The sequence below is a fragment of the Echinops telfairi genome, unplaced genomic scaffold (genome assembly GCF_000313985.2).
Source record: "Echinops telfairi isolate 266 unplaced genomic scaffold, ASM31398v2 ScPeMD7_18;HRSCAF=68, whole genome shotgun sequence".
NCBI lineage: Eukaryota > Metazoa > Chordata > Mammalia > Afrosoricida > Tenrecidae > Echinops > Echinops telfairi.
Window position 1 is genome coordinate 98,014,876 of NW_022103915.1, and position 14,636 is coordinate 98,029,511.

Here is a 14,636-nt window from a genome sequence, read left to right on the forward strand (position 1 = left end):
TTTTAAATTCTGAGAAGACAACACAAATCCAATTTTATTTATTTTTACAAATCCAATTTTAAATGCATATACCTAACTAAAATTTCACGTCTGCTCAAGGATAAATGTATAAAGACTACACCACGGCGTTATTAGATAAAAATTTAAAACCACTTATATCACACTAAAAAAATAGGAAGAAACATTAAATTATGGTAGAAAGTAGCTATTTTTAAATAGCTAACTTGGTGGAGTCCTAGCTCAGTATACATGCTGACTGCAGTGCATTGGGAAGGCAAGAGTTTTTATTTGTATTTAACATTTTTTTCCCTTTTTTGACATTCTATTCTCCCTCCCCCACCAGCCTTTAGTAACCACTGAACATATACAGTATTATCCTTTTGTGTCTGGCATATTTTACTTAGATAATGTTTTCAAGCTTCACCTTTATGGTAGCATGTATCAGAACTTAATTTTTATTTATAACTGAATAATACTCCATTGTATGTTTATATTGCACTTTATCCATCCATTTGTTTATGGGCACTTGGTTGTTTCTACTTCTTGGCTAACATGAATTATGCTTCAGTGAATATTGGTATACCTGTGTGCTTGGAATTTAATACATACATCGACCCACCTACTGCAGTCAAGTCAGTTCTGACAGTGAATCCTATATATAGGGTTTCGAGATTAAAATCTTCAAGGGAGCTTTATTGTTGTCCCTCAGAGCAGCTGGTGGGTTTGAACCCCTGGCCATGCTTAACCCACTATACTATGAGAGCTCCTTAACAAGTCTATCTATATTGCTTTTGTAATTTTGCCTCTCTTTGTACCCCCTACACACACAGAAATTCTTTAAAAGATTATAAAAGGGAAAAATTTGGTGCTTAGAGACCCTTAATGGGAAGTTTTCGACTGGAATTTCCTTAGAATTTAAAGGTGATTTGTGGCTATAAAATAGATTTCTAGGCTGGAAACTAGCATCACCCTTCGAATCTGTAAAGCTCACGGGTTTCTGGCATGGGAGAGTTAGCCTGAAATTCAGTGACTGGGGAGTTTCTATGGCACTCCATATTCCTTTTCTCTACTCCGACGTTCTACTATTTTTCCATTTTCTCATTGTACTTTTATTATATCTCTGTGGACTTCTGGAGCAAGTATCCTTTTTACCTTTTGCTCACTCTTTAAACTTGCTAGATGCCCCTGGTGCATTGCCAAGCTCCCTTAATGGCCCTGAGAAATGAACTCTGCTCACTCTATTGAAGTATAAGCTTTGGTGTGCATCTCAGTGTGGGACTTTCTGTATTGATTATCAGTTTTTTTATTGATTAACTATAGTAATCAGTTTCTATATTGATTAAAGCTAAAGTAAATGATTTCCCAAATGTTTTTACGCTTAAGAGAATTGCTCAATCAGTATTGTATGGGTATGTAATCTAAAGTGACCAGATTTAAAGCAAGACACCATTGACCCAGGGGGGTGGGGTGTCTTGATTAAAAATTTGGTCTATATGGACCAAATAGACCGTTCCCTAGCTTGTTGTGCATTCTTTCAAAAAATCGGGACTTTTTTAAAACACCAAAAATTGGGACTGCCCCGCCAAAAGTGGGACATCTGGTCGCCTTATTGTAATCACAGAAATTTACTGCCTACGGTGAACTACATTTCTAAGCACTCTTACTCAGGGAAGACCTTATATGTTAGGGGACACAATGAGCTCATCTTTACTCGCCATATTTCTATCAAAAGGTAAGCCTCCTCTATACCTCTTGTTGTCATTTTAATGTCTTTCCCTTTAAATGTTCCGGTCAATTGTATCAAAATTTCATTTCCCCTGGTTTTATTCTTTCTAGCTTCCTATTGACCGGGGTGGAGGTGAAGGAAAGGCTATGTACATTGACACGGAGGGCACTTTTAGGCCAGAACGACTGCTAGCAGTGGCGGAGAGGTAGGTTGCTGGGTTAGAGGGGGTGGGGTGGGGGTGGGGGTGGCTGTGCTGGTACTGTAGTGATTGCTGGGATTGTTTGGTCGACAGGTGTTCCTTCCTTTCTTACTGTTCCACATCTGTGCTTGACAAAGTTATATTGGTGATTCAAGAAAATACCTATCTTAGAGGGGGGAAAAAATCATTCTTTTATTCAAGAATTTGTGTTGCTTTCACAATTCATTTTTTTAATAAAACCAACAACACAAGCTCTAACTGAACATTAACTATATGACTTCCAGAGAGGCACTTCAGATTCAAAGACCCAGATAGACTGAAAATAAAAGGAGAGAAAAATATAGCCTATGCAAACTATATGAGAGCTGGAGTGACGAGACAGAATGAATCGCAGCTAGAATATGATGCTTGACTAATGCTAGAAATGAACTTAATCGGCATAGGGCACTCCAGCCAACAGCAACATGATGCCCATTCTTTTTTTTTTTTTTTTTTTAAACATTTTATTAGGGGCTCATACAACTGTTATCCCAATCCATATACACATCAATTGTGTAAAGCACATTTGTACATCATTCTCAAAACATTTTCTCTCCACTTAAACCCCCGACATTAGGTCCTCATTTTTCCCCTCCCTCCCCACTCCCCCCTCCCTCATGAGCCCTTGATAGTTTATAAATGGTTATTTTGTCATATCTTGCCCTGTCCGACGTCTCCCTTCACCCACTTTCAGGGTTTCTCTGCTCCCCAAACTCAAAGAGCATTTAAAAGGAATATGATTTTAGTCCCTCGAGGTGCCAAAACTATTTTGGCATAGTGTAAATTGGTGAGCATAGAATTCTCCAGCAAAGGATTAGAAAGGGATATGCCACCTTCAAAAGGGTATAGACCTAGGTGCAGGAAATGTCAAGAAATGATAGCTTCATATTGTGATATTTTTCTTTAATAATGATTGTATTATTTTGTAGCAATACTTTTTAACATGTATAAATTTTTTAACATATATGTAATATATATTTTATATACACACCAGGGGTAGGGCACCTTTTTCTGCCAAGGGCCATTTTGATATTTCTGAATAGCAATATTCTTGGGCCATACTGGTCAACATTTCATTAACTCACCCCTAATGCGAGAGCAGGAACTGCCTCTGGGACGAGAAATGCGATGTTAGCTGGTATTGGTGACTTCTTGGGCCTTATATGGCTTGCAGGTGGGACATTCCCCATCCCTGATGTGTATTTGTTTTATATGTAGATGTACACACACACAAACTTTTTTTTTAATCATTAGGGGCTTGTACAACTCTTATCACAATCCAGATATACATCCATTTTGTCAAGCACATTTGTTGCCATCATCATTCTCAAAACATTTGCTTTCTACTTGAGCCCTTGGTATCAGCTCACACACAAACTTCCTAATTGGAAAGGGTTGTATTCTTTGAGCTTGAAACTACTGGCAGTACTACTGCCATTAATTTCAGCAGTAGAGATGAATTTTTCATCAGCCTGGGTACCAAGCCCAATGTAAAAATGCTCTCCCCGCCCCTGTAGATATGGCCTCTCTGGCAGTGATGTCCTGGATAATGTTGCATATGCGCGAGGGTTCAACACAGACCACCAGACCCAGCTCCTTTATCAAGCCTCAGCCATGATGGTGGAGTCCAGGTATGTCCTCAGCAGGAGGCACTGAATCCACTTATGCACTCCCAGGGCTCTCACCCTGTGTCATGCGTAAGCTGTTTGGCCAAATGGATAGTTGATAGAATTAAAAGTGGGCACAGTTCCGTTTTCAGATTGTTTTTGACATATTCTTTGATGTCTAGAGCAAGTCACTGTCACAACATGAAGTCACTGTCACAACTCTTGCTGTTGTTGCCAGGCCTCAGATGTGATTGATTTATAATAGTTAATAAAATGTCCAGATACAGGTAGAACTTGCTAGTGAGGGAGACAGAAGATTGTGATGTAGACTAGAAATAAGCCTCAGCGAATCTTGTTCCCTCTAGGTACGCACTACTGATTGTAGACAGTGCCACGGCCCTCTACAGAACAGACTACTCTGGTCGAGGCGAACTGTCAGCCAGGCAGATGCACCTGGCCAGGTTTCTGCGGATGCTTTTACGACTTGCTGATGAGGTAAGCTGAGGGGGTGGGATAACAAATACCTACTTTTGCCAGCCATGGTACCAGGATCCTAGCTGGGAGAGCCAGAGTTCAGGGCCTAGTGTCATTGAGCTGGAGCCCTGTGGTACAGTTGGTTACACATTGAACTGCTAAGTTAGCAGTTCGAATCCAACAGCTGCTCCTTGGGAGAAAGATGATGCTGTCTGCTTCTCTAAAGATTGATAGCCTCAAAAACCTCAGGGAATAATTCTCTGTCCTGTAGCATAGCAGTATGTTGGAATGGACTCAGTGTTGGGTCATTGAGTGTGCATCATTGAACTATCAGATAAAAAATTCTCTAGACATAAGTCATTGATTTGTGGTGGAAAGGGTAGCATCATCGGGTCCTTGGAAAGTTTGTGACTGCAAACTGACACTGTCCTTTCCTCCTCAGTTTGGTGTAGCAGTGGTAATCACTAACCAGGTGGTAGCCCAAGTGGATGGAGCAGCCATGTTTGCTGCGGATCCCAAAAAACCTATTGGAGGAAACATCATTGCCCATGCCTCAACAACCAGGTAAGCTGATGGGACATGTGGATTCTAGGGATAATCATATCAACTCAGTAGATAAAGAAAATGTAGCATTTCTATCTTAAATCCTATTAAAGCTACTGACATAGGCAAGTATTTGGGTGTTATTGCTAACTTTAATTTCTATGTTTGGATTAGTACAGGTATTTGCCTCTAAATCATTCATTGAATAGTTAAACCTGTTAATTCTGACTCACAGTAACCCAAAAGAACAGAATAGAACTACTCCCCACCACCCCTAAGGTTTTCAGAAGACTATAACCTATGCAGAAGCAGGCTGCCATATCTCCTCCCCGGTGCCCGCCTCTGAGTGAGTGGGGTCAAGCTATTCTGTTGATAATTGAATGCTTAACCACTGCGCCACCAGGGCTCCTACAAAGTCACTAAAAGCTCTCAAATATGGATGCATGAATGTGAATTTGCGAGCTCTCCCTGATAGTAAAGACACTGTTGCGGTTGTTTCAGTATTGGATAATCCAGAGAGGCCAGGGCCGGTATGGATGCCTTCAGGTTGGAAGTGCCCTGGTGCCCAAAGAATCTAAAAAGGGTCCCCCAGTGCTCTCTAGGATCTGTGTTAATTTTAAAATTTTATATTTACTATTGGTAGATCCATGATTGTGATAAGAGCTGTGATAAGAACCCCCAATAAAATGGTTTTTTTAAAAACTTGGATTTACCATAAGTCAAGAAATAGAATTTTTCTTTTAAAAAAAATCATTTTATTGGAGACTCGTACAATTATTACAATCCATACATACATCCATTGTGTCAAGCACATATGTACATTTGTTGCCATCATCATTCTCAAAACATTTGCCTTCTATTTGAGCCCAAAATGAAATTTTTCATTGTGAAGCTTTGGCTTGTCATTGACCAGACTGTACCTGAGGAAAGGAAGAGGAGAAACCAGAATCTGCAAAATCTATGACTCTCCGTGTCTTCCTGAAGCCGAAGCGATGTTTGCCATCAATGCGGACGGAGTGGGAGACGCCAAAGACTGAGTCCGTGGGTTTGTACCTGTTGTAAACCTACGTGCTGCAATCTAGCGGAGAGGACTGCTCCCTGGGGTTCTTCACGAGCCTCTTCCTGTTGTGACTGCCGGGAAAAGTATTCTGGGAAAACAGCTATTGTATTTTTCTGTCGGTGTAAACAGGATGCAGGTCAGTAGTCACAAGTGAATCTGAAATGTTGGTTCTTCTGAAGTATGTTAATCTATGTGATTTCTTTGGTTTGTAGAGATGAGCTGGGGAACACCTTGATAAGTGCCTTGGGGCTTGACTAACAGCTACTGGACAAACACGTCGTATATTTTCAAGAGCTAAAGCTGGGGAGGTAGTCTGTGTCTGATGATGAAATACGTTGCGTTCGCTAGGTCTCCTCACGGCTTCTTTCTCTCCTGTCAATCTGTAAACAGGTGTTTACATTTGTGAGTCTGGACTGTTTGGGGTTAAGGAATGCTGAGTAGGCCTGCCAGGCCACTAGCACTTCACTCTATGCTTGGGTATTTGCTGCTACCGGTGCAAGCTAGTTCTGAGATATTAGCATTTCAGATTAAGTAAGCATTTTCAGTGTGAAACTGGTAATAAAATAGTTTTACTTATAGTGGTGTGTTGTTTGGGATTTATTCATTGGCAAGCTAAATATTTCAAGATAGGGCTGCCATAACTTTTTGGCACTAGCTAGGAATAGTCAGTCTATATAGTTTTTCAAATTTGAAAAGTATGCATCATTTAGGGTCCTTCAGACTGGTAATGGGGAATAGTAGACAAATCTGCCATAGCTTTCCTATGGCCCTTTTTATTCCAGAAGTCTGAGATCGGCCCTTGCCCTGGTTACTTTAGGGTTTGAGATATTCTTCCTCACTTTCATGAGTCTACCTAGGCTGGGTGTTACTGGCTTTTCCAGTTCCTATGGGCCTCAGTATTGGGGGAGAGCAGCAAACGTGCTGCCGCCGCCTGTGTTGATCCCACCATGTGTAGAAAGAACAGGCCACATGCTGCAGCTGATTTTTAAAAGCAGCTCTTTAGAGATTAAGAATCTGGGGCTGAAATAACTGTAGACATGTCACTGTCCTTGGCAACCAAATAAGGTTTGTGAGATATTTTACTCAATTTTGTCTTTGACCCTACTCCCCTATTTTCTTGTATTGAGTTGCATCTTTGCTAGCTGCATCTTGCAGTCCATATTTACCTAAAGTAACATGCTCAGGTCAAATTTCACCCCAAAATTTATCATAGACACCCCAAAAGTTGTTAGCCTCAAAATTGAGTACACCTTGTCTTTCTACATCACAAACCTGGAATATTAGCAAAAGCCAGAGCCAGATTCCAGAGCCATGAAAACTTGGTTCTTATGTAAAAGTGTCTCAATCTTAAGAGCCCTACAGATAAATGACTGATCTAGAAATTTTTCTTCTAGGTGAGATTTTTTTTTTTTTGGCGAAATTAAGACTTTGCACCATTAGTGCCTCTGACTAGAGAACGCTAGGGGGTGGGACACCTGACTAGTTGCAGTAGGTAGATCTTGTTAGGCTACAGAAAGCCCCTCCTGCAACACTAAAATTTTTATCGGAAATAGCATTAACTTAAGAGCTTAATTTTCTTTTTTCCCCACCCCCAAGAGCTTATTTTAAATACTACATATTTGGAGCCCTGTTTTTCTGCTTCTCTGCAATAGCTTCTGTAGGAAGAAATCATTGTGGAAGTGTCAAGTAAGAATAAAAAGCCTAATAATGGAAACAAACATAAAAGGAGAATAAGTCTTTCTAATCAGATTTGGTTTTTATTTCAAGTATGTACCATAAGACATTTTGGGCAACTCTTTGGACCACTGTTCCACAGTATCATAAAGCCTTGCTACTGCTGTCACTCTAAAAACTGCCAGGACGTTAGAAACCACATGGCCCAGGCCCTGGCCCAGGAATACAGCTGAACATCCACACGATCGGTCGGAGAGAGGGCAATGTCTGGGTTGCCCAGACCCTTTCTTTCACTCTGGTAGGTAGGCTGTGACTTTAGAACTAGATGAACTGATAGTGAATGTTTGTCAGTGAAAAGGATTAGTTAATTATGTTCTGTGCTTTGTTCCCGTGGCTCCCTCACCAGCAGTTGAAAGGTGGTGTGTTACTGGCTCATCCTCTCAGCTCGAGCTAGCCTCCAGCTCCACCCACACTCTACCCTATGGCAGGTGCTATGCTAGCCTTGATTGTTCAAGAATTCACTTAAGGGGGAGAAGAGAAACAGACCTCAGCCACTTCCCCAATTTCAGATTAGTTAAAGGATTAAAATAAATTAATAGGATAACAGGGAAGAAATTGGAGATTGGTAGCAGGTATCAGTCAGACTGTGAGCCAGGACACTCCCCAAACCAGTCTTGCTCAGTTTCCTGGCATAAGCAGGCCTGACCAGAAACCAAAAGAAAACATCTTGATTTTCCCCTCAAGTAAACCGTGGTGTCCTTCAAGTTATAAAGATTAAGGAATGTGATTATTCCCCTAAAATTACTTCCAATTCTTCCAGGTCCTTCTGCAAAACGGAATCCTATAGAGAGAAAAGAGAGATAGGGCTAGAATTCAAAATCCTTTGCCAACACCAAACTCCTGGTGCTAACTTCAGAGTATGGGCCTATTACCAATGTTTCTCCTCTCCCGATAGCTTGGAGCCCACATGAGACCTATACACACACCACAGGCCTACGTGTAAAGCTCCTCTTTGTTTCCAAGGGAAGGCTTTCTTTGCTGAGATATGGTGGCTCAGTGATAGGGCCCGATCTTAGAAAAGCCCCGAAGTATAATTACTTCATTGGTGATATTGGGCAGCTCCAATGCCATCTTCATCCACCGCCTCGCTTCAGAGCTTTTTCCTAGTTCTCTGTAGCACTGAAAAGACATAACGGTGAAAACCTGGCAGGAGACTAGAAGGGGTCGAGGTGTGTACATTTAGGAATTCCCAGAAATGGTATTTATACAACAGGACTTCAAGAAATCTGTAGGAAAAATGGAATAAAAAAATAGTGGAATTTTTCCACAAGCTTTTTGAAGCCTCCTTGTATACTTTTCCCTCTCTAAGGACAGCAGATATGTTTACCTTACAAATATAAACTCTTCCTGCTTTGGAAAATCCTGGCTGTAATTCTTCAACCTAGAGAAGGAAACAAAGCATTTCAGCAAGAGAGTTCCAAATTCAAGTCAGGATGGAGTTTATCCAATGAAGATTCCCAGAGATTTTCAGCCTGGAGACAGATCTATTGGGCCTGAGAATCTTCCTCTTTTAAGCTCCCTAGGTGATTCCGATTTTCCCATAGAGCAAACAAAATTGTCCTTAACCAGAAACTCCTCCCATTAAGGGTCACAATTATGTCTTTGCAAGAAAGAGGGCCACCATGTTATTTTGGGCTGGTGCCTTGCCTTCCTTCCCCGGTTACCTTCAGGAAGCTCTGCAGGGCGTCCTGCACAGAGGCGCTGAGAGGACTTTCAAACAAGGCATTAGCAGTTTTTTTTTCTAGCCAGCTCAGGTGAGAGACCTGCCACAAAAGGTGTGAATTAAGTTTTATGAAATATCTGTAGAAACATGGAAACTTCTGTACTGGCAACAAACCAGGTTAAATAGAGCTGTGTGCCTCGGCTCCAGTAAATAGTCTCACAGGAATTCAGAGGAAATTGTACCTGGTCAGAACCAAGATCTTCTTAGGAAGGGGAGTATGGCCACAATCCTCAAGTCAAGCCCTGAAATGTAGCTCACCTGGTAGCACCACCTGCCCAGAAGCAGGTGAGCCATGGGGTTTCCTGGCTGGAGAGCAATGGCTTTGTCCACATGCTCCTGAGGGAGAAAATGTACATAGGCTAAGGTGACCAGATTTAAAGCGGGACACCATTGACCGGTGGGGGGTTCTTGATTAAAAATTTGGTCTATATGGACCAATTAGACCGTTCCCTAGCTTGTCATGCAGTCTTTCCAAAAATCTGGACTTTATTTTAAAATGCCAAAAAATGGGACATCTGGTCACCTTAACATATGCTAAAATCACCCAGGAGTTGTTAAAGGAAGAGACGTAAGGCCCTGAGGCAGTAGGGAAGCCCTGCTAAGGGAAACTGGGAGGGAGCCAGGGGAGGCTGCCTGGACCAGCACAAGCCTTTCCTCACCTTGAAGCTAAAGCCACTCTGGATGCGCCTCTGGATGCCCTCATGCTCAGCCAGCTGACCACAAAGCACTGCAAACCTAAGGGGGGGGGAAGCAGCAGCAAGCTCAGCAACTAGGGCTGGGGACCATCACTGCAGGGAGCTGGCTTCCCACCCAAGACCTAGAGCTGAAAATACTTTATGTATTCAGAGATCTTTAGTAAATACACTGGTAGCCTCACAACTCTATACTAGTACCAAAACTGTCCTCCACAGTAAATCTTTTCTGTAAACCTAAGAACGCTGAGACAAGGTCCTAGTCCAAATCCCCAGAGTCAGAAGTTTCCCCCATTCATAAGGAGTATAGTCACAGGAAGAAAACAAAAACAAGAAAAGCAGGAGATGGCTTAGCTCCAGCGAGCTGGTTCTCCTGCTGTTTCCTAGGTAAACAAGGCTGTTGGCTTGGGAAGCATGCAGGGCTAGCACTAGCCTGAGAAACCCTATTTTAGGTCTTTTGGGTGAAACTGGGACAGGAATACTCACGGGATTTCTTATGTCAACTTGGAAAGCAAAGAAAGGCCTCTAATTTCAGGGAGACTCCCATAATTCCCCACGAGCCAACTTCCTATCCTGTTATCACGAACAAGTTCCCTCTACCCCAGAATTGATTACTTAGAAGCACATTTGACAAAAGCTGAATGTCTAGCCCATGCCCAAGTTTCTCTTTCATGGATTGTATTCACTAAATATCTGAGTATTTGTATTAGACACTACCAGGACTCATTTACATATAGACTGCTGAGCTGAAAATCTTGAGACCAATTTCCACCCTTGTGAGCACCAAACAACAGCACTTTTGAGACCTCGGTGGCCTGGCCTCCGAGAAGAGCTCTTGCAGAAACTGTTTCAGCCTGCACTGGAGAACCCCTGCCTTCCTCTTCGCTCGCTATGAGGGCAGAGACGTGGAAAGCAAGGGGTGGCAGTGGAAGAAGAACATATTGACTGAAATGAGCTGTCAGAAGCTGGGCCAGGTCCTGGGACACAAGCTATGGCCAGGTTCCGATCCAGACAAGTTGGCAGAACGTTGTCTCGCATGAGACAAATCAGGGCTGGTGTTTTCATAAGCTAACAGTGACTGCTGAACTTGCTGGGGAGCCAACAGCCAGGGACCGAACTGAGGAAAGAACTGTGCAGGAGAAATGCAAATCATCCTAGCCTCCCCAGGGAGGGACAACACAAAAGCTGTGCAGCTAGGATGGCTTACAAAGTTACTCAGTTCTCCAAACCCTAATGATGATAAAAAGCCTCTACCCTCCCTTGTCTCACCTGGCTGCCATCTAGGAAAGAAAACTCCCCTGGGTTCTGGGTGGGGGTAGGGGGGCAAGTTTATAAAAATATAAGCCATGGTGCCCTCGCCTGGTTCCTCTGGCAAATGCCCTAGTGACTGGATCAAAGGCCCTGAGCTCTATTTCTGACCCACCCTGGCTCCTCTCAGGGACCCTGCAGGGTGTTATTACCACTGGTGACATTCGGCACTCTCGGCCCCCTTCTCCAGAGCAGCCTCTGCTTCTTCTTTTCCTGTAGGACAAAGGTAATGCAGGAGTTAGGCAGGCTCCTATGCACTCGTCCACAGGAAGGGCTGCTAGAAAGTGATGGCCTTCGCTTGCACCAATCCCTACCCAACATGGACTGGCTATGAAGTCAGGAATTTTCAAGAGTTGCATTTGTACAATATGACTCCTGCTTCACCTCTGCCTCCTGTCTCTTCCGCTGTCCCAATTACCTTCTTCTCTTGAAATAAACAAGCATTTCAAATATAAAGAGATGGGATGCAAAGGCAATCAGAAACTCCCCAGCCAACCTTCCTTGGAAGGGTTTTTGATCTGGGGTCTACAGAAAAGCGTCAAGGTACCTATGAACCCCTCTGAAACTGCATAACCGGTTTGGTAAATGAGCACTTTGCTGGGGAGAAGGGTCCACAGCTTGGATTGAGTCTCATGGTAATTGCTCCAGGCCAAAATCCTCCCCACAAAAGCCAAAAAGACTAAGGTCTACCTAGAGGTCACTGTCTCACCCAGGTTTTCAAGACATCAAGACCAGTAAAGAAACTCCCACTCTCCCTGCCACATAGATGCTTTTGAGAAGAGTCCCTTAGGGGAAAAGGAGGCTGGAGCCTGTACCCATCCAGCAGACGGCATCGTGCCTACACACTGGGGGAGGAGCACACTGCAGAATAGGACTGAACTGAGAGGGCACGGGAGAGAGCACAGTGCCAGTGGAACCCATGCCGTGTTGAGACTGTCCCTCAGCCTTGGATTAGAGCAATGAGGGCACAGTGTGTTTATATAACAAGGTTAAGACAACTGGTGCTCTGAAGGACCCAACACCCCCTTTTCCAAACAGAAGAGCAATATGGTCCCACCATGAGGAACAATGTCTGCCTTAGTGGGTGTCCCTTAAAGACGGACCCATTGCTAATTAGAAAAGTAATAGTGAATAATAAGACAGCCAGTTCCTGGCAAGTTGATCTGATCCTGCTCATTAATGAGCAGTTAATGAGATCCTGCTCATTAATCTCTAGGTTGAACTATGAGGCTTTGACCCAGGTGTCAGGCTGGCCAGTGGAGAGAACAAATATTGCCTAAAGCCCCATAGAATGAATGGCTGTCTCCTGGTGGTCCAGCTTGTAGAGAGAAAGGAAGGGCCTTCGGTTCAGCCAGGATGGCCCTAAAAGGCAAAGATCTACCTCCCATCAAGAACTGACTTGTCCACAGGGGCTGAGCTTGGGGAGCCAGACCAGACCAGTGCTTCTCTGTAGCCTCCCCACTAATGACCCCCCCACCTTCCCTATTCAGACCTCATGCTGCCTCTTGGTATTAATAAGAGATGGCCAATGACCAAAGAGAAAGAAAAAGGTTGAAATCAGGAGGTCAAAAATAATCCAAAAGCTAATCATAAACCACACTTGAAATATAGGAAGAAACGCAGAAATGGTTTTGAAGAGAGAAGAGCAAACTACTTATGCCAGCACTTTTTGGTAAAACGTGCCAGATGTTTCTGAAAGGCCTATGTCAACCATCCAATTAGGTGGCCTGCTCTTTCTATGCTAGCAGAATTCCACAAAAAGTGTTTTGACAGTGAACTTGATATAGTCTCAGATTCTACACTATCAGTGAGAAAGTACATGAACCCACTGTAGAGAGACCTGCTAACTTTAATTTACCGAACCACAGGCCCATTGATGATACCTGATTCAGAGAGTGTGGCTTGGCAGGACACATCATGTCCCCATTTTACCAATCTCTCTTCAGTCCCAGGCTTCTTGGTGACCTCAAGGTGGACAGGGACAGCCTTGCAGCCTAGGTCAGGTACAGCCTACCCCTCACCCTAGGACTGTGACAATAGGCTCCTCAAGTGGCCCCCTGGGACTTGTAAGCTGGCAGTGATCTCCTATGCTGCTGCTCCTGGGCACCTACCATGCGGACTCAGCTCCTATTCTCAGGACATCTGACTCCCAAGCCCTGTGGGGAAATTGGATTCCTAAGCAGCAGCAAACGCCTTCAGATTAAGAAAGGAGGCTTTGCTCACTCTTTGAAGTTAGGGACTGAGAACAAAGTGCAATGTTAACATGATACAACTCCTGAAGACATGTGCCTGTGCTATTTAAGCCTCACGAGGAGGACACGGATTCTTGGGAACCAAAGAATGAGTCCCTGTTGAGTAATTAAGCGACAGCTTCCTTAGCGTTTTGGTCCTAAGTAGGGCCAGCTCTGCCCTGGAATCAAAGTCAGTCACCTTCCCACCAGGAGCCCGTCAGCACTTACCATTTAGAGCATAGGACTTCTTCTCAGTCACCTCCTCAGTGAGCTCACACATGTCACTGTAGGCTCGAGCCAGGCGCCACAGAAAGTCCTGCCGGCCTCCATACTGTAGACCAAACATTGTATGAGGCCCGCTTCCGCTTGACCTCAAGGGGAGCGGGCCTGCCTCTCCCCACACCCTAGGTTTGAGTCTGGAGGGCAGTGTGACACCATCACTGAGATCAGGCCAGCTCTTAGGCACAGCCCCATACCACATGGCCTCTCCAGAGCAGCTGGCTGACTGATGGCCCAGGGCCTGCCATTCTGGTCCTGGCCCTGCCAGAAGAGCCTCAACGGAAAAAACTTAAGGAAGTATAGCAAGAGAGAAGTCTCACTGACAATGAACAAACTGTGAAAGTACCCAAAATAGGGGAGAATTACCACCCAGTGCTTATGCTCGAATAAATGTAGGCAGGGAACCTGGGGAAGTGCTATCCACTTACACTTGTGATAGAAGCTTCCAGTGGGCTCTAAGCCAGCCCCCTCCTATGCTGAGAGGTGAAGCTCTCTTGCAGGAGGCAGAGAGCTGCTCTGGGAGGTATGGGGGGGCGTGGGCAGTACAGAGCCCCCAAGGGGTAGGCCCAGCCTCAGGAACAAGACAGCAATCTTGGGAGATAGGAGCCTCATTTCCCTTGGGCCTCCCTCTGTGGCTGGGGACTTGCGAGGGGAAGCACAGGGCGGTTGGGGCCCTCACCGCCAGCTTGTTGTTGAGCAGCAGCTGGAAGCCCTCCCGCTTGTCCTGGTCACTGCCCTGGTGCAGCGCGTCCACCTGCTGCAGGAGGGGCAGCACATCTTGGCCAGAGTCGCCTCCAAGCTCAGGGGCACTGGGCTCAGGGCCCAGGGCGCGGACCAAGTCGAGAGAGTCCTTTCTTCCCATCTTAATGGGATCACAGCTCACATCATCGTCCCCGGCCTCACGCTCCCTGTCAGAGTCCTGATCGTCGTCAGACTCCGCATTGGCTGTTGTGTACCTGGAGCAGAGAAAGGTCAAGGGAGAGGGTTATCCAACCCCCAAAAGCCAAGGGCCACCAGAAGA

The 14,636-nt window shown here is 44.5% G+C and overlaps 2 protein-coding genes across 6 annotated transcripts in view; one reads left to right on the forward strand and one right to left on the reverse strand.

The window, feature by feature from the left end:
* Nucleotides 1-6,226, forward strand: part of RAD51 (RAD51 recombinase) — a 25,529-nt gene extending 19,303 nt beyond the window's left edge. The window contains exons 4-8 of the mRNA XM_045287675.1: nucleotides 1,837-1,931; nucleotides 3,482-3,595; nucleotides 3,937-4,066; nucleotides 4,488-4,609; nucleotides 5,502-6,226. Of these exons, the coding sequence (XP_045143610.1) occupies nucleotides 1,837-1,931; nucleotides 3,482-3,595; nucleotides 3,937-4,066; nucleotides 4,488-4,609; nucleotides 5,502-5,625 (585 nt within the window). The 3' untranslated portion in view covers nucleotides 5,626-6,226. The remainder of the gene's footprint in view (nucleotides 1-1,836; nucleotides 1,932-3,481; nucleotides 3,596-3,936; nucleotides 4,067-4,487; nucleotides 4,610-5,501) is intronic.
* A 1,159-nt stretch (nucleotides 6,227-7,385) lies between these two features.
* Nucleotides 7,386-14,636, reverse strand: part of RMDN3 (regulator of microtubule dynamics 3) — a 24,879-nt gene continuing 17,628 nt past the window's right edge. For 4 of the 5 annotated variants that reach the window (XM_045287694.1, XM_004712710.2, XM_045287692.1 and 1 more), the window contains exons 5-13: nucleotides 14,295-14,571; nucleotides 13,565-13,667; nucleotides 11,258-11,318; nucleotides 9,765-9,840; nucleotides 9,364-9,441; nucleotides 9,047-9,145; nucleotides 8,710-8,763; nucleotides 8,421-8,501; nucleotides 7,386-8,163 (exon numbers count right to left, since the gene is read on the reverse strand). In XM_045287694.1, coding sequence (XP_045143629.1) covers nucleotides 8,110-8,163; nucleotides 8,421-8,501; nucleotides 8,710-8,763; nucleotides 9,047-9,145; nucleotides 9,364-9,441; nucleotides 9,765-9,840; nucleotides 11,258-11,318; nucleotides 13,565-13,667; nucleotides 14,295-14,571 — 883 coding nt within the window. In that variant the 3' untranslated portion in view covers nucleotides 7,386-8,109. Of the gene's footprint in view, nucleotides 8,164-8,420; nucleotides 8,502-8,709; nucleotides 8,764-9,046; nucleotides 9,442-9,764; nucleotides 9,841-11,257; nucleotides 11,319-13,564; nucleotides 13,668-14,294; nucleotides 14,572-14,636 lie in introns of those variants that run through there. The other variant, XM_045287695.1, reaches the window with a different exon arrangement.